Source organism: Equus przewalskii, chromosome 26 (genome assembly GCF_037783145.1).
Source record: "Equus przewalskii isolate Varuska chromosome 26, EquPr2, whole genome shotgun sequence".
In the NCBI taxonomy this organism is placed as follows: Eukaryota; Metazoa; Chordata; class Mammalia; order Perissodactyla; family Equidae; genus Equus; species Equus przewalskii.
This window is the reverse complement of record NC_091856.1, coordinates 38,230,299-38,243,857: the sequence shown is the minus strand read 5'-3', so window position 1 is coordinate 38,243,857 and position 13,559 is coordinate 38,230,299. Positions and strand designations below refer to the sequence as shown.

General features: G+C 57.2%; 1 protein-coding gene across 1 annotated transcript; it reads left to right on the top strand.

Moving 5' to 3' along the window:
• The first annotated feature begins 4,665 nt into the window (after positions 1-4,665).
• On the top strand, positions 4,666-9,476 carry LOC103540794 (beta-lactoglobulin-2). Its single transcript, XM_008507462.2, has 7 exons — positions 4,666-4,761; positions 5,150-5,289; positions 5,961-6,034; positions 7,561-7,674; positions 8,497-8,601; positions 8,858-8,902; positions 9,328-9,476. Exons 1-6 carry the CDS (start codon positions 4,666-4,668, stop codon positions 8,872-8,874), a joined length of 546 nt encoding a protein of 181 aa, XP_008505684.2. The 3' UTR covers positions 8,875-8,902; positions 9,328-9,476.
• The last annotated feature ends 4,083 nt before the right edge of the window (positions 9,477-13,559 follow it).

The following is a 13,559-nucleotide window of genomic DNA, read 5'->3' as shown; positions in this document are numbered from 1 at the left end:
ACATGATGATGCTCATTGGTGTGTCCAGTACTTTCTGAGGTCGAGGGCCCGGCCTAGAGCTGGAATGTGGGCTCAGACCGTTGGGGCACTGGCTCAAGGGTACTGGTCTCCTTCCAGCTCCCCTGTGCCCCCTGCTCGAGCCCCGCCTCGTGGGGAGGGATGTGCAGGCTCCCAACCACCCTGGTCCACGAGCTCACGTCACCATTCTTGCTGCCTGGCACCCTTTTCCACACAGGATCCACCCAGCACCCCCACTCCAGGGACCCTCTGCCCTTTCCTCCCCCAGGCAGCTGTTGGTGTGGTCACTCCCTAGACAGGGGTTTTAAATGGGGCCCTGGGGACACTGGGCAGTGCCTGGAGACACCTGTGGAGTCCTGACCCGGGAGGGAGGTGGTCCTGGCATCGGTTCTGGTGGGGGGCCAGGCTGCTGCTCAACACCATACAGTGCACAGGATGGCCTCCACCCCAAATGTCGGTCCTGCCGAGGTTGAGAGTCCCTCCCCCAGATCCTGGCACGCTGGTGACCCCATCTCCATTTGGAGACCACGAAGCTCTGACAACCTGTTTTTAAATTTCTCCCAAAGTTCTCCAGTGTGTCCACTCCAGATTGTACCCTGTCGACTCCCCCGTCGCTCTTGTCCTTCCAGCACCTCCTGCATGCGGCCGATGCGCTCATCAGCCCTTGCACACACTCCCAGCCTCGAGCAGGCTCTGCACACACGAGGTCCCAAGCTGGTCAGACTGGGGCTGGAGCAGGGGGACCCAGACAGAGAAAACCCACCAGGGGCCCATGGCACCCCCTCACACGGTGACCGCAGACCACAAGGGCCCTCAAGTCTGTCCACACCCCTCCAGGTGTCCCAGGTCACCTCACTGCCCCCTCCTCAAGGCAGCATTTCACACGCCCCCTGGTCTGACTCCTTCTCGGGATGTCTGAGCAGGGATGGCTCATCCCTGGGCACCTTTGGGGACGGCAGTCAAAGGTCCCCTCTCTGCGCAGAGGTCTCTGACTGGAGAAAGGGGCCCCCTGACGTAAAGAGAATGGGTTTGCTTGCCTCCCCGACTCTCGTTCCTGGTTGGATCCAGAGGCTCAGCCCTGGGAGACGTGGCCCCACCTTGTTCTCTGCTGTCGGGGCCAGTGTCCTCAGGGCCGCATCTGTACACAGGCGCCTGTGCCTCAGGGAGGACCTAGTAAGGGGACCCGCAGGATGTCCCCACTGGCCACCAGCTCTGGACTGGGAGGGGAGAAACCCTGACCTTGTCCAGCCAATGCCACGCTCGGGGCACTGCGGCAACGGTCTCCAAAACCAGCATCCAGCAGGATGGTGACATGGACCTTTCTCCTGGAAACACGAGGCTTCTCAGGATGGCCCTCCCCGACGCAGGTCCCCTCACCCCACCCCTACCCAGGTCCCTAAAAGGACTCCGCTCATGTGAGGGACAAGTGGAGTCAACCCACGGAAAGAGGAGGTGGTACCGGGGGCTGGGGAGGGGAGGGGGTGAGTGTTCAGTGGGGACAGAGATTCAGTCTGGGAAGGTCCTGGAGCTGATGGTGGGGACGGGTGCACAACGTGAATGTGCTCAATGCCACTGAGCCGTGCACTTAACGATGGTTAAGATGGTGAATTTTACATGATGCATAGTTTCTCACAATAAAAAAATTCCAAAAAATATTCCGTTGATAATTTTTTCTTGGGAAGATTGACGTTTTTACATCAGGGTTTTCTTATATAAAGTCTTAGAACATATCTTCATTTGTTTAAGTTGTTTGTGGATGCTCCGAAAGTGTTTTAAAGTTTTCCTGATAAAGTTCCCTCATTTATTTTGTTTCTTAAACGTTTTATTATTTTTGCTGTTATTTCAAATGAGGCCTTTACTTTTTTTTTAAAGATTGGCACCTGAGCTAACATCTGTTGCCAGTCTTCTTTTCTTCTTTTTCTCCCCAAAGCCCCCAGTACATGGTTGTATATTGCAGTTGTGAGTGCCTTGGTTGTGGCATGTGGGACACCGCCTCAGCGTGGCCTGATGAGCGGTGCCATGTCCACGCCCAGGATCCAAACCGGTGAAACCCTGGGCTGTTGAAGCGGAGCGCGCGAACATAACCACACGGCCACGGGACCGGCCCCCAGGCCTTTACTTTCATTATACGGTATAACTGTTGGCTGCTCACATATGTATGAAAGATAATGTTTCATTTAATAATTTGTTTGTATTCTCATAACTTGCTGAATTTCTGTTGCTCATAGTTGGTTTTTAGTCGGGCTTTCTAAATACACAGTCGTGTCCTCTGACTGCACGGTCTTTTTTTTTTTTTGAGGAAGATTAGCCCTGAGCTAACTACTGTCAATCCTCCTTTTTTTTGCTGAGAAAGACTGGCCCTGAGCTAACATCCGTGCCCATCTTCCTCTACTTTATATGTGGGATGCCTACCACAGCATGGCCTGACAAGTGGTGCCACGTCCGCACCCGGGATCTGAACCGATGAACCCCTGGTCCGCCGAAGCGGAATGTGTGAACTTAACCGCTGTGCCACTGGGCCGGCTCCCTGCACGGTCGTTTTACTTCCTTCTTTCCCATTTTTGCAGTTTGTTTTTTCTCTTGTCAGTTTGTACTAACTACTATGGCTGGTAGCCCTTAAACACTAACGGTTTTAGCACGTGTACAATTATTTATTGTTCCTGAGATGTAGAAAATCTGTCAACATAATTCCCCACATGCACGGATTGAAAGAGGAAAACGATATATTAATCTCAAAAGATGCTAAAAAAGTATTCGATAAAGAGTTTCCCGCGAGCACAGCACCAAGGCCTCAAAGTACCCAACCCACAGACCATTTCCTCCACCTCGGCAAGTGTGTTTCACAGAAACCCAGGGTAACCCCGTAGTCAACTGTGAGACATCAGAAGTGTTCCCACAAACTCGGCAAGGGGTCGAGAACGCCCATCTTCGTTTCTGCTGGGCCCCATCGTGCTGCCTGTGGGCTAGCGAGACACGGGCCTGTACACTGTGCTCGTAGCTCCCAGAAGCTCAGGGTCACCAGAAAGAAGGCTCTGGGGCCTGCCAGAACCATGGGGCCGAATCACCCAGTGACGAGGCTGGGAAAAGGCACAGGGTGGATTGAGCGGCTGTGGGGGTGAGGATTGGACGTCAGGGGGCTCCAATGTGGGCGCAGGGACGTGGATGTCAGGGGCTGCAACGTGGGCACAGGGACGTGGAGGTCAGGGGGCTGCAACGTGGGCACAGGGACTTGGACGTCAGGGTCTCCAACGTGGGCACAGGGACTTGGACGTCAGGGGACTGCAACGTGGGCACAGGGACGTGGACGTCAGGGGGCTCCAACGTGGGCACAGGGACATGGACGTCAGGGGGCTCCAACATGGGGTACAGAGACTGGGGGCCGGAGTGGCTCCAATGTGGGCACAGGGACAAAGGCAGTGGGGTCACGTGGGAAACGAAGTGAGAAGTGACTGGCCCTGCAGGGCCTAAACCAGTCCGAGTGGGACTCCACCCCCTTAGTGAACACTCAGCAGGTAGAGTGATTGCAGGAGTTTTTCTCAACTAAAGAAAATTATAGAACTTCTCAGGTACTCGGAGAAGAGAGAACGCTGGAATGAGCCCTTTGGACTCAGGGCTCCACGACCCCTGTGTCCTCCTTCCCTTGGAGGAGGTCAGAACATTTAAAAGCAGAAGCCAAACTCTCTTCCCATCTCCTCTCATTAGAATAATTGTCCGCTGGTGGCATTTCAAGCATGGCCACGTGCTGTGGTCACACTGTCAACGCCCTCGACGGTTCTCTAGGAACCTCTCTGCCCGTGCTCCCGGTGGAGGACTGTCTTGCTCTTGAGTGTGGCAGGCCAGTCCCTGCTTCGGTGGGCCTGGGGGTCCTGAGACCACAGTCCTTGAGAAGTTCCAGGCGATTCTGACGACCCTCCAGGCGAGAACCACACCCTGAGCGGTGGGGACACTGAGACTGACACGCTGTGCTTCGGGGAAGAAGAATAGGATTGTGTTTACGTTCGGACCTTCTTTCCAGTAGCTGAACAAGGGGAAGGGGGCGGGAAACCAGTTGACAGGGCCCTTCAGCCTTTTTTCCCATTAAACAAATATTTGGGGGTCTAGAGCTTTGGAAATGTTATTGGCAATAGAAAAGAGAAGACAAATTTGGGAGATTATTTTGGGGTGAAAACGTCCAGACCACTTGGACACACCACGGTGACCCCAGGTTTTCCAGATGGGGGTGCTGCTGGGCTCCTGCCGTCGAAACGGGCAGAGCTGTGGGACAGAGGGGGCTCGGGTGTGGGAGAGAAGTGAGTTCAGGTTGTCATTGTCCAAGAGCCTGGCCCAGGAAATGTCCTGACGCTGGCGGCCAGCCGGGACACGCACCCCAGACCCTTCACGTCTGGGGCCCTACCGGGAACTGTCCAGGCCCCAGGGGCTCAGTGAACCTTCCGGTTTGCTCTCGGAGGGAAAAAGGCTTCCTATTGTCCCAGTTGAGGAAGCCACTGAGGGCCGAGGATGAGTCACGGAGATTCGGGGAACCTCATGGCGGGGGGCTGGAGGGCGCTGGCGGGCGGCCCCTCTCCAGCCTCCCTCCTTTATAGGGCGCCAAGCCCGTGCCTCGGTCTCCTCACTCTCCGGGGCTCAGAGTGCACCCGCAGCACAGCCATGAAGTGCCTCCTGCTTGCCCTGGGCTTGTCCCTCATGTGTGGCAACCAGGCCACCGACATCCCCCAGACGATGCAGGATCTGGACCTCCAGGAGGTTCGAGGATGGCCGGGGTGGGCTGAGCTGCGGGGCGGGCAGGGGGCTGGCTCGGAAATGGAAAGGTGCACAAATGGAGCCATGACGTGAGGAAACACTTGGCCTTGCTCTCCACATCCAGGGGGTTTGTCACTTGGTTTCCTAAGATTCAGATGGTCTCTGGCGACTCAGAATTTGGACTCTAAGTCCATCGGGGTTGACACAGCAGGGTTATTTTGAGGGTGGGAAGCTTGGCAGCCTAGCGTCTGGCAGCCGGCAGAGGGTCAGCCAGCGCTGACGTCCATCCCGTTAGACTCGGCCTGGCTGGCATGGGGTGGGACGGAGAGTCCACTGTGGGTCTGGGGGCCTCTTCCTGCCCCCGGAGTGCAGCTCGAGGCCCCCCCCTCAGGTGGCAGGGAGGTGGCACTCCGTGGCCATGGTGGCCAGCGACATCTCCCTCCTGGACTCCGAGAGTGCCCCTCTGAGAGTGTACGTCGAGGAGCTGAGGCCCACCCCCGAGGGCAACCTGGAGATCATCCTGCGCGAAGGGTGGGTGTGCCCCCGGGGTGCGGGCCAGTGAGGGCCTGGCTCCAGGAGGGGTGGGTGGGCAGGTGGGGCTCCTGATGGGACCTGGCCATGCTGTGAGTGGGCACGGTGCCCCAGGGGTGGGGATTGGGGCTTGGAGGTTCCTAGTCCCCTAGAGGCCCCCGCCAGGGCTCTGGACTAACAGGCTGACCACATAGAGTGACCCCGGTCAGTGTGGGGAGAGGCCGGCGTGGAGGCCGGCTGGTCAGCTGCAGGCTTCAGCTCCTCAGGGCCTGGTCCGTTCCTGCCGTGAATCCTGTCTGCCCCCAGAGTGGGTGACCAAGGGTCAGAGAATTCTGAGGTTGAGCTGTGATGACGTCCTTGGAAATGCTGTGATCAAGCCCCACGTAGACAGGGTCTGTTTTGAGCTGCCATGAGCCCTCGGCCACAGGCCCCCACACCTGCCTGCCGGATTTCCTAGCTGTGTCCCTTGACCCCCTTGTCAGCCTTCCTGAGTCGCTGGCTTGGGGCCACGAGGGCCGCTCACCTTTAGGCCGAGACCTCACGGCCTTGCTACCAGCCAGCCCAAGGCTATCTGGGCCGGTGTTCTTACATACTGTGGACACTTCCTGGAGCCCAGCTCCTGTCCCTGCACCGGGTTCGTGAATGACCCTCACCACTGCGGGGCTTTTCAGGGCAAACCACGCATGTGTTGAGAGGAACATTGTGGCCCAGAAGACTGAGGACCCAGCTGTGTTCACGGTCAACTGTAAGTGTCCCTACCCTGTGCCCACAGGGCCACCTGGCACCCACCCTCAGGTGGCCCTGGGCGAGGCTGTACCCCTCCTGACGCTGGGCCCTCCGAGGCTGCTCTGAGTCACTCAACGTCCTGCAGCAGGAAGAGCAGGGCTTGCGTCTGCGGCCTCATCGCCAGCACCAGGCCCCGCTTGCCTCACCCCTGCAGTTGTGCAGGCACTCTCGGGGTGACGAGGCCTAGGGACCCCACTCCCTCCAGGGCTCACCCTGCTGCCCGGCTCCTGTTCTCCCTGCTTGACATAGGAAGAGAGCGGGCAACCTCTTGTGCACTGCAACGTGGGTGCCTTCCACGCAGGTGTGGGTTAGTGCCGGTTCCAACAGCAGGCATGTGGCAACGTCCCTGCTCAGGGGCTGGCAGGCTGTGGCTCCTTAAAAACATCCAAATAAACCAGACCTGTAGGCAAACACACTATGGATTTGCCTGCCAAACCTGGAAGCTGCTTCTGGAACGTTCTGGGCCTCACCCACCTCTCTCCTGCACCCTGGCACTGCCCCCTGGCCCTGGCAGCCTCCCGTCCTGCAGTCAGCCTCATCTGGGACAGGCCCCTGCACCCACCCCCGACTCCACCCTCCCCACCAGGGGCCCACCTGCCCCCTCTCCCAAGTCCACAGGGCTTCCTGCCTCTCCTTCTGTCACTTCCTCTTCCTCTGAGAGGCGGTGAGTGTGGTGGGTACAATCTTGTCCCCAGAACTGACCCTGTCACGTCTGGTCCCAGCAACCCAGGGCAGCCCCTTAGCCCCTGTCCCTGCGCCTCCCGTTCCTCACCTGGGAGCGGGCTCAGCTGCTGTTCCGCCGGTCGACCTGAGAAGGTTGCGGGAGTCTCTGAAGAGCTGGGGCAGTGCCTGGGGGGCTACTTGTCTGCCCTGCCGTCGTCCTGCACCAAAGTTGGTCAGGGCTGTGGGTCTCCACCAGTGCCCTGGTTTCTGCCTCTGAAGAAGGGAGACGTGCCTACCCCACCTCGCAGTAATTCCCCATTTCTTTCTTCCACTCTCTGATGTCCACGTGTAACTCTCGACTCAAGAGGGGCCCCGATCCTGGACGTTCTTGTGATGCTCCTGGGACCTGGGCACCTGCCCTTGGGAGGGGTCGCCTGGATTTAGTGCCTGAGTATGGATGAATGTCTGAATGAATTAACGCCACTCCAGGACATGGGGGCTGGAGTTTGGCCAAGCGTGCAGTAGGTCTGAGCAGCTTCGTTGGAGTGCCAACACATCGAGGGGCTGTTTACAGCTGGAGCCAGGGGCAGGAGGGGCTGCCTTCAGGGCGGTGCTGCACAGGGGCCCCTCTGGGGTCCATAACACTTGCTGTGGGGCCGCCAGTCATGGGCTTTTGGTGGAACCGTGGAAATGAACCACAGGGGAAGGAGCTGCCCTGAGGTCGGGGGTGTGTCCTGCACTGTTGGGGAGGATGCTGTCCCGGTGGAGGTCAGAGGGGCACTCAGATGAGAATCCAGGCCTCTGTTTCGGCCTCTTTTCCAGATCAAGGGGAGAGAAAGATTTCCGTGCTGGACACAGACTACGCCCACTACATGTTCTTCTGTGTGGGGCCCCCCCTGCCCAGCGCTGAGCACGGCATGGTGTGCCAGTACCTGGGTACGTGGCTGCGTCAGCCAGGGGGGCATCCGGCGGGGGCCGCTCCTCACTGAGTTGTGGCCCTTGGTCGTCTTTGAACAACGAGCACTCATGACGACTGACCCCCGGCTGGAGGAAGGGAAAGGGCTGCCCACCTGCCTCTGTGGGTCCCATTAGCGAAGGTCGTTGGGTGTGGTGTCCGACACAAGCGGTGCTCTGATGTGGGTGACTTTGGGATGAGGGGCAGGGGCTGGTGCTGACGTCCGGGACAGGCTGAGTAGGGGCGAGGCAGAGGATGAGGGGTCTGTCTTAAGTGGAGGGGCCACACTCACCCTGGGGGGAACAGGCTGTATTGATCCAATAACCTGACGGAAGGAGATTTTCAATGACCAGAAAAGTTCAGAAATGAAAGCAACTCTAAAGGGTGAGATTCTCACAGAAGTAAATATGTGGTTGATGCCACCATTGTTCTCAGGGGATCCCAGGGTCTGAGTAGAGCATGGTGTTGGGCTGCTGAGGGCTCCCTGATGCATAAATCGGCCAACCTGGGTGGAGGAGACCCCACAGCCTGGGAGCAGGGGCCATTTTCCTACCATAACTGGGCGACACCCCCCAGTGCTGCTCTGGGAGGAGGAGGGGGCCTGGGCCGAGGAGGGAGGGAGAGACCCTGGAGGGCACGTGGGCTGAGCCCTGGAGACCACCCTGGGAGGCTGGGCTGGACCAAGCTCTACCGACCTCAGGACGTTGGCTTGTCCTTCCCATGCTCCCCGGCCGGGGCACCCGGCCCCCTGAGGTCTTGTCAAAGCCCCCACAGCCCAGGGACTGACCCCCCGACCCCCACAGCCAGGACCCAGAAGGTCGACGAGGAGGTCATGGAGAAATTCAGCAGAGCCCTCCAGCCTCTGCCAGGGCGCGTCCAGATCGTCCAGGACCCGAGCGGGGGGCAGGGTGAGCTCTGGCCCGCGGGGGCCCTGCCTCGGTTTGAGAAGCAGAAGCTGTCTCTGCTCTGAGTCCCCATTGCTGGTTCTGTGGGAACCAGGGCGGCATCTTTCTCCCATGGTGGCCTCCCAGGAGGCGGGTGGTGGGCAGGTGGAGGGTGCAGAGCCCCTGAGGTGGGGTCCCCCCGCCCCCACCAGACCCCCCTGGGCCCGGGGCTGCCTGTCTGACTCGAGTCTCTTCCCCGCGGCTCTCCCTCCCCCTGCAGAGCGATGCGGTTTCTAGGCGAGCTCCGGCCCGTCCGCCTCATCGGGTAACGTACCAACCAGGCCCCACGTTCTGGGCACATGGTGGGGTCTCAGTGGGGCCCCAGAACCCCCTGAGTCAGCCTGGGGACCACCCTTTGGGAATGGCTGGAACTGGGGTCCCTCCTGGTCCTTGTGGAAGCAGGCTGGCCACGTGCCCGCTCTCTCGGAATGGCATCTCCGGGATGTCCTCTCCTGTGTCCTGGCCACACTCGCACGCTGACGTCCCCACCACTCCTTCTTGGGGGGAGGGAGGGTGGGTGAAGGTGGAGGGCTAGGAAGGATGGCATGGGGTGATGGCCGCTCAGCCGGAGAGGGTGAGATGGGGCTCCCTCTTCCAAGGAGGGGTTGTCCTGCCCCCCGAGTCAGGGCGGGGCTGGCGAGGGTCCAGCAGGTTCCCCAGGAATCACAGGGGAGCCCCTGTCCACTTCAGGGCCCCGGAGCTTCGGTTCCTCTGCAGAGACGCCAGGAGGGACAGAGACCAAGGCGGCTGCAGGACGTCGCTCCTCCTGGGCCCAGGCACCTCGGATCCCGGCCTCCATCTCCTGCTCTGAGCCATGCCTCGTTCAGCAGTAAAGAAATAAACCTGAGTGCTCTCTCTGCCTGAGTCTTTCCTGGCCGACGTGTGTGGGATGGAGCCTATGGGGTGGCTCAGGGGGAGGAAGAGCAGGGCTGGGATAGGTGGTGTCTGAGCTCCAGACCCACCCTGAGCTCAGCGCCGGCTCCAGTGGGAGTCCTCATGCCCCGTGTGAGGGGGTGTTGGACACAATCTGTTTGTCCATCACTGTTGGTTCATCCCTATCATCGCAGGGCAATGGAAACCCTATTTGCTGGTAGGGCAGTACACTTGAAAATCATAATTTTTCCTTTACATTTCTTGGAAAAGAATTGTCTCAGGAATCTTCTTGGCACCTCCTGCCCCCCTGCCCTCCTTGGAGGTGGGGATGTCGGAGCTCCAGGACAGGGAGGGGACGCAGCCTGCTCTGTGCTCTGTGGATGGACAGAGACCAGCATCAAAGAGCAGGGCAGACCTGCCCCTGCCTGTCAGAGCTCAGGGCCTGTGTCAGGGAGCTGCTGCCCAGCTGACCCGCTTCCCCAAGAGAGAGATGGGAACAGGCACGTGTTCCTGGCATCTCACCTTCCTGAGCCCCTGCATGAGTGTGGAACATGCTGCTTCTGGTCTGTCCTCGCCCAGCCCCATGCACACAGAGGGAGAGCCCCTGAGCATTGCAGACCCCCAGGTCCACATGGCCCGGTCAGAGGCAGAGGTGGACATGGACCCGGGCTGGTTCAGCTCCACATCCCGGCTCTAATCTGATAATCTGACACCAAACACCCTCCCAAGGGAGCACACCCAGGTCCCAGCTTCAGGGATGAAAATGACAAGTGGAGAGCAGGACAGGGTTGGGCCACAGCGGGGTGGGAAGGAAGTGAGCTCATTTCTGTAAGCGCAGAGTTGGTGTTCCACACTCGTTTGCGGTCATCCCAGCCGTGTGCTGGCGAGGTGGTCAGTGCTGTGGTCAAGAGCACAGGCTGTAGATCAGCCTGCCCAGCGCCCTGCTGTCACCTGCTTGCAGGGTGTCACAGAGCAAGCTCCTTCATCTCTCCACGTCTGTTTCTTATCTGTAAAATGGCGATGGTGGAAGGAATGGCCTCAGGGAGATGTCGGTGGGGCTGGAAGGAGAAAAACAGCTGTCCTGCCCTCTGAGCAGTGTCTGCACGTGGGAAGTGCTCAGCCACCTCCAGCTGCCGGCACGCCTCCTCCACCAGCCCCGCTCCCAGCACCATCACCATCACTGACCTCAAGTTTCCCAGACTCCAGGGCCACCCCGGGGAGCTGTGGGGACAGCTGCCCTTCCTACTGGGGACCTCCCACCACCACCGTTGTTAGTTGAAAGCACATGAAGACCACTCTCTCTGAGTTTAATCGTCAGCAAGTTTCCTAAAAAGGCCATGGGCTGTTGGACTTCAGTCCAGACAAGCTGATGTAGGCGCATCTCTCCCTCCTAAGCACAGTTAGCAACCCTGAAAATAACACACCCTGCAGCAGAGAGGACTCTGCAAGGTGGTAGGGGAAGGCAAACTGGTTTGGGACCTGAGACCAGAGGAACAGCACAGTGGCAGGTTGCCCCACACCCCCCATTCAAGAGAATAAGGTGACACAAGCCTGGGATTTCCTGACCCCCGCCCAGCAGTAGAAGGAGCCAGGGTGGCTCATTCCGAGCCTGAATCGAGCGGAAGGGACGACGTCAGGTGAGCCCAAAGCCCAGGGCAGAGAGAGTTCAATGGGGGCCCCTCCAACAGTAATCAGCCAAGAGGCACTTTCCTTAGGAAATCTCACAAGGAAACTTGGCTGACCGGCCTGCAGAAATACCCCCTGCCCCTCAGGCAGTGCCAGCAGGAACAGGGTGAGCCCCAGCAGCAGACACACCAGGCAGGTCAAAATGGCACCACGCAGGCTCTGAACATTAGACTGTCGTTGGAACTAGCCACAGAGGTCGGTGAGGACCTGCTGACCCTAAACAGGGAGACTGCCTGCTACAACCAGAGGTTCCCAGGGCACCCAGTCTCCCGACATAACAGGGAAAATGCCCAGGAAACAGCCCAAACTCACTTGTCACACCCAAAAGAAGGAAAACCACGACTTTAATGAGAAAAGACAAACTGACACCAACACCAAGATGAGTCAAACGCTGGAACTATCTGACAGGGATTTTAAAGCAGTCTTCATAAAAACGATCCCAGAAGCAATTACAAACACACTTGTAACAAGTGAAAACAGTGAATCTCAGCAAGGAAGTAAAAGTTAGCTAAAATCCAAATCGAAATTATAGAACGGAAAAACACTACAGCAGAAGTTAAAAGTTCTGTGGATGGGCCCAATAGCACAGTGGAGACAACAAATTCAGAGACATAGGTAGGTCGAAAGGAAAAGGATGGAAAAGGGACACCATGCAAACATCAATAACAAGAAAGCAGGAGTGGTTATTTTGATATCCAATGAAGTAGACCTCAGAGCAAAGAAAACGAGTGCAAAAAGAGGCATTACATGTGACGAATGGGTCTGCCCACCAGGAACACGTAACAACCTGAAATGCGTGCGCTCCAAACAGGAGAGCTTCAAAACACACGGAGCAAAGACTGACGGGACTGAAAGGAGAGAGGGCAGATCCACCATTAGATTTGGGACTTGAACATCCCCTTTGAGCGACTGAGAGATGCGACAGAACACTAGACGTAAGGTCAGCGAGGAGACCTGCACAGCCATCAGCCACAGGATTTACCTGCTCGCACAGAGCACTCCACACCGTGACATCGGAAGATGCATTTTTTCTGAGTACCCAAGGAACAGTCACCAAGATAGCCCGTATCCCCGATCCCACAGGTTAAGGGCTCAGGCCTAGAGACTGCTCGCCACCCCACTTCAGATGCCAATCGCAAGTCCAGGTTGTCACCTTTGCTTCTGACCGACCTGCTACAGATGGAGTTCCAACGACCCCCCTCCATGGGTTCAATTAACTTGCTGGAGTGGCTCACAGAACTCAGAGGAACATTTTACTTACTAGATCACCAGTTTATTATAAAGGATATAACTAAGGAACAGGCAGATGGCAGAGACGTGTAAGGCAGGGTATGTGGGAATGGGTCTGGAGCTTCCATGCCCTCTCCAGGCGCACCCTTCTCCCCAAATCTGCACGCGTTCACCCACTCGGAAGCCGTCCAAACCCTTCCCTTTGGGCTCTTGGAGGCTTCATTACACAGGCACGATTGATTACATCACTGGCCACTGGGGACTGAGTCTCCCCTCCCCAGAGGTCAGAGGGTGGGACTGAAAGTTCCCAGCCCTCTATTCGTGGTTGGTTCCCCCGATGGCAGCCAGCCCCTGTCCTTAAGTGTTTCCATGTCACCTTATTAGCGTGAACTCAGGTGTGCTTGAAAGGGGCGTGTTAGGACATCAAGACGCCTTCATCACTCTCATCACTTAGGAAGTTCCAAGGGTTTTAGAAGCTGTGAGCCAGGAATGGAGAAGAAGCCCAAATGCATATCCCTTATTATGAATCACAAGATCGCACTTTCCGTCTTTCAGCTTTCTCGTTTCCTGTGTCTGCCTGTTAAATTTCTGGCTGATCTTTCCTTACCCAGGCAAGACCACACCCTCAGTGCTGTGGGTTTCCCCTATTGATCTTCAACATGGTCTGCTACTTTCAGGCACAAATCTTTAAGAGCAAGAACAGAAAAAAGAAAACAAATTGTTTCCAATTGATGTAACAGCGCCCCAGAACCAGGCCGAAAGTATTGATAGGGATACACTGTTATCCAGAACCCAACGAGGCAAATTCACAATGCACAATTAGCAGACACGCAAAGAACCCAGAAAACACAACCCACAAGGTAGACAAAGACCAACCAACGGAAACCAGCCCAAAACTGACAGGGAGGTTAGAATCTCCAAACCCTTATTACAACTATATTCCATATATACTACGAGTGAGGTGGAGGCGTGGAAAATATGCAAAAGACCCCAATCCAGATTTTAGAGATGGAAACTACAATGTCTGAGATGAAAAAGAACAATGCTGGGTGGGATTGACAGCAGACTGGAAGATGAGGAAGAAAGTGTTAGTGAGCTTGAAGACAAAGGCATAAAATGTGCCAAAGTGAAAC

Excerpts from the sequence above, each read along its gene's own strand:
- LOC103540794 (XM_008507462.2), top strand. The coding sequence starts at position 4,666 with ATGAAGTGCCTCCTGCTTGCCCTGGGCTTGTCCCTCATGTGTGGCAAC. Across the intron at positions 5,290-5,960 it reads GAGATCATCCTGCGCGAAGG|GGCAAACCACGCATGTGTTG; the intron begins GTGGGTGTGCCC and ends GGGGCTTTTCAG. Across the intron at positions 7,675-8,496 it reads CATGGTGTGCCAGTACCTGG|CCAGGACCCAGAAGGTCGAC; the intron begins GTACGTGGCTGC and ends CGACCCCCACAG.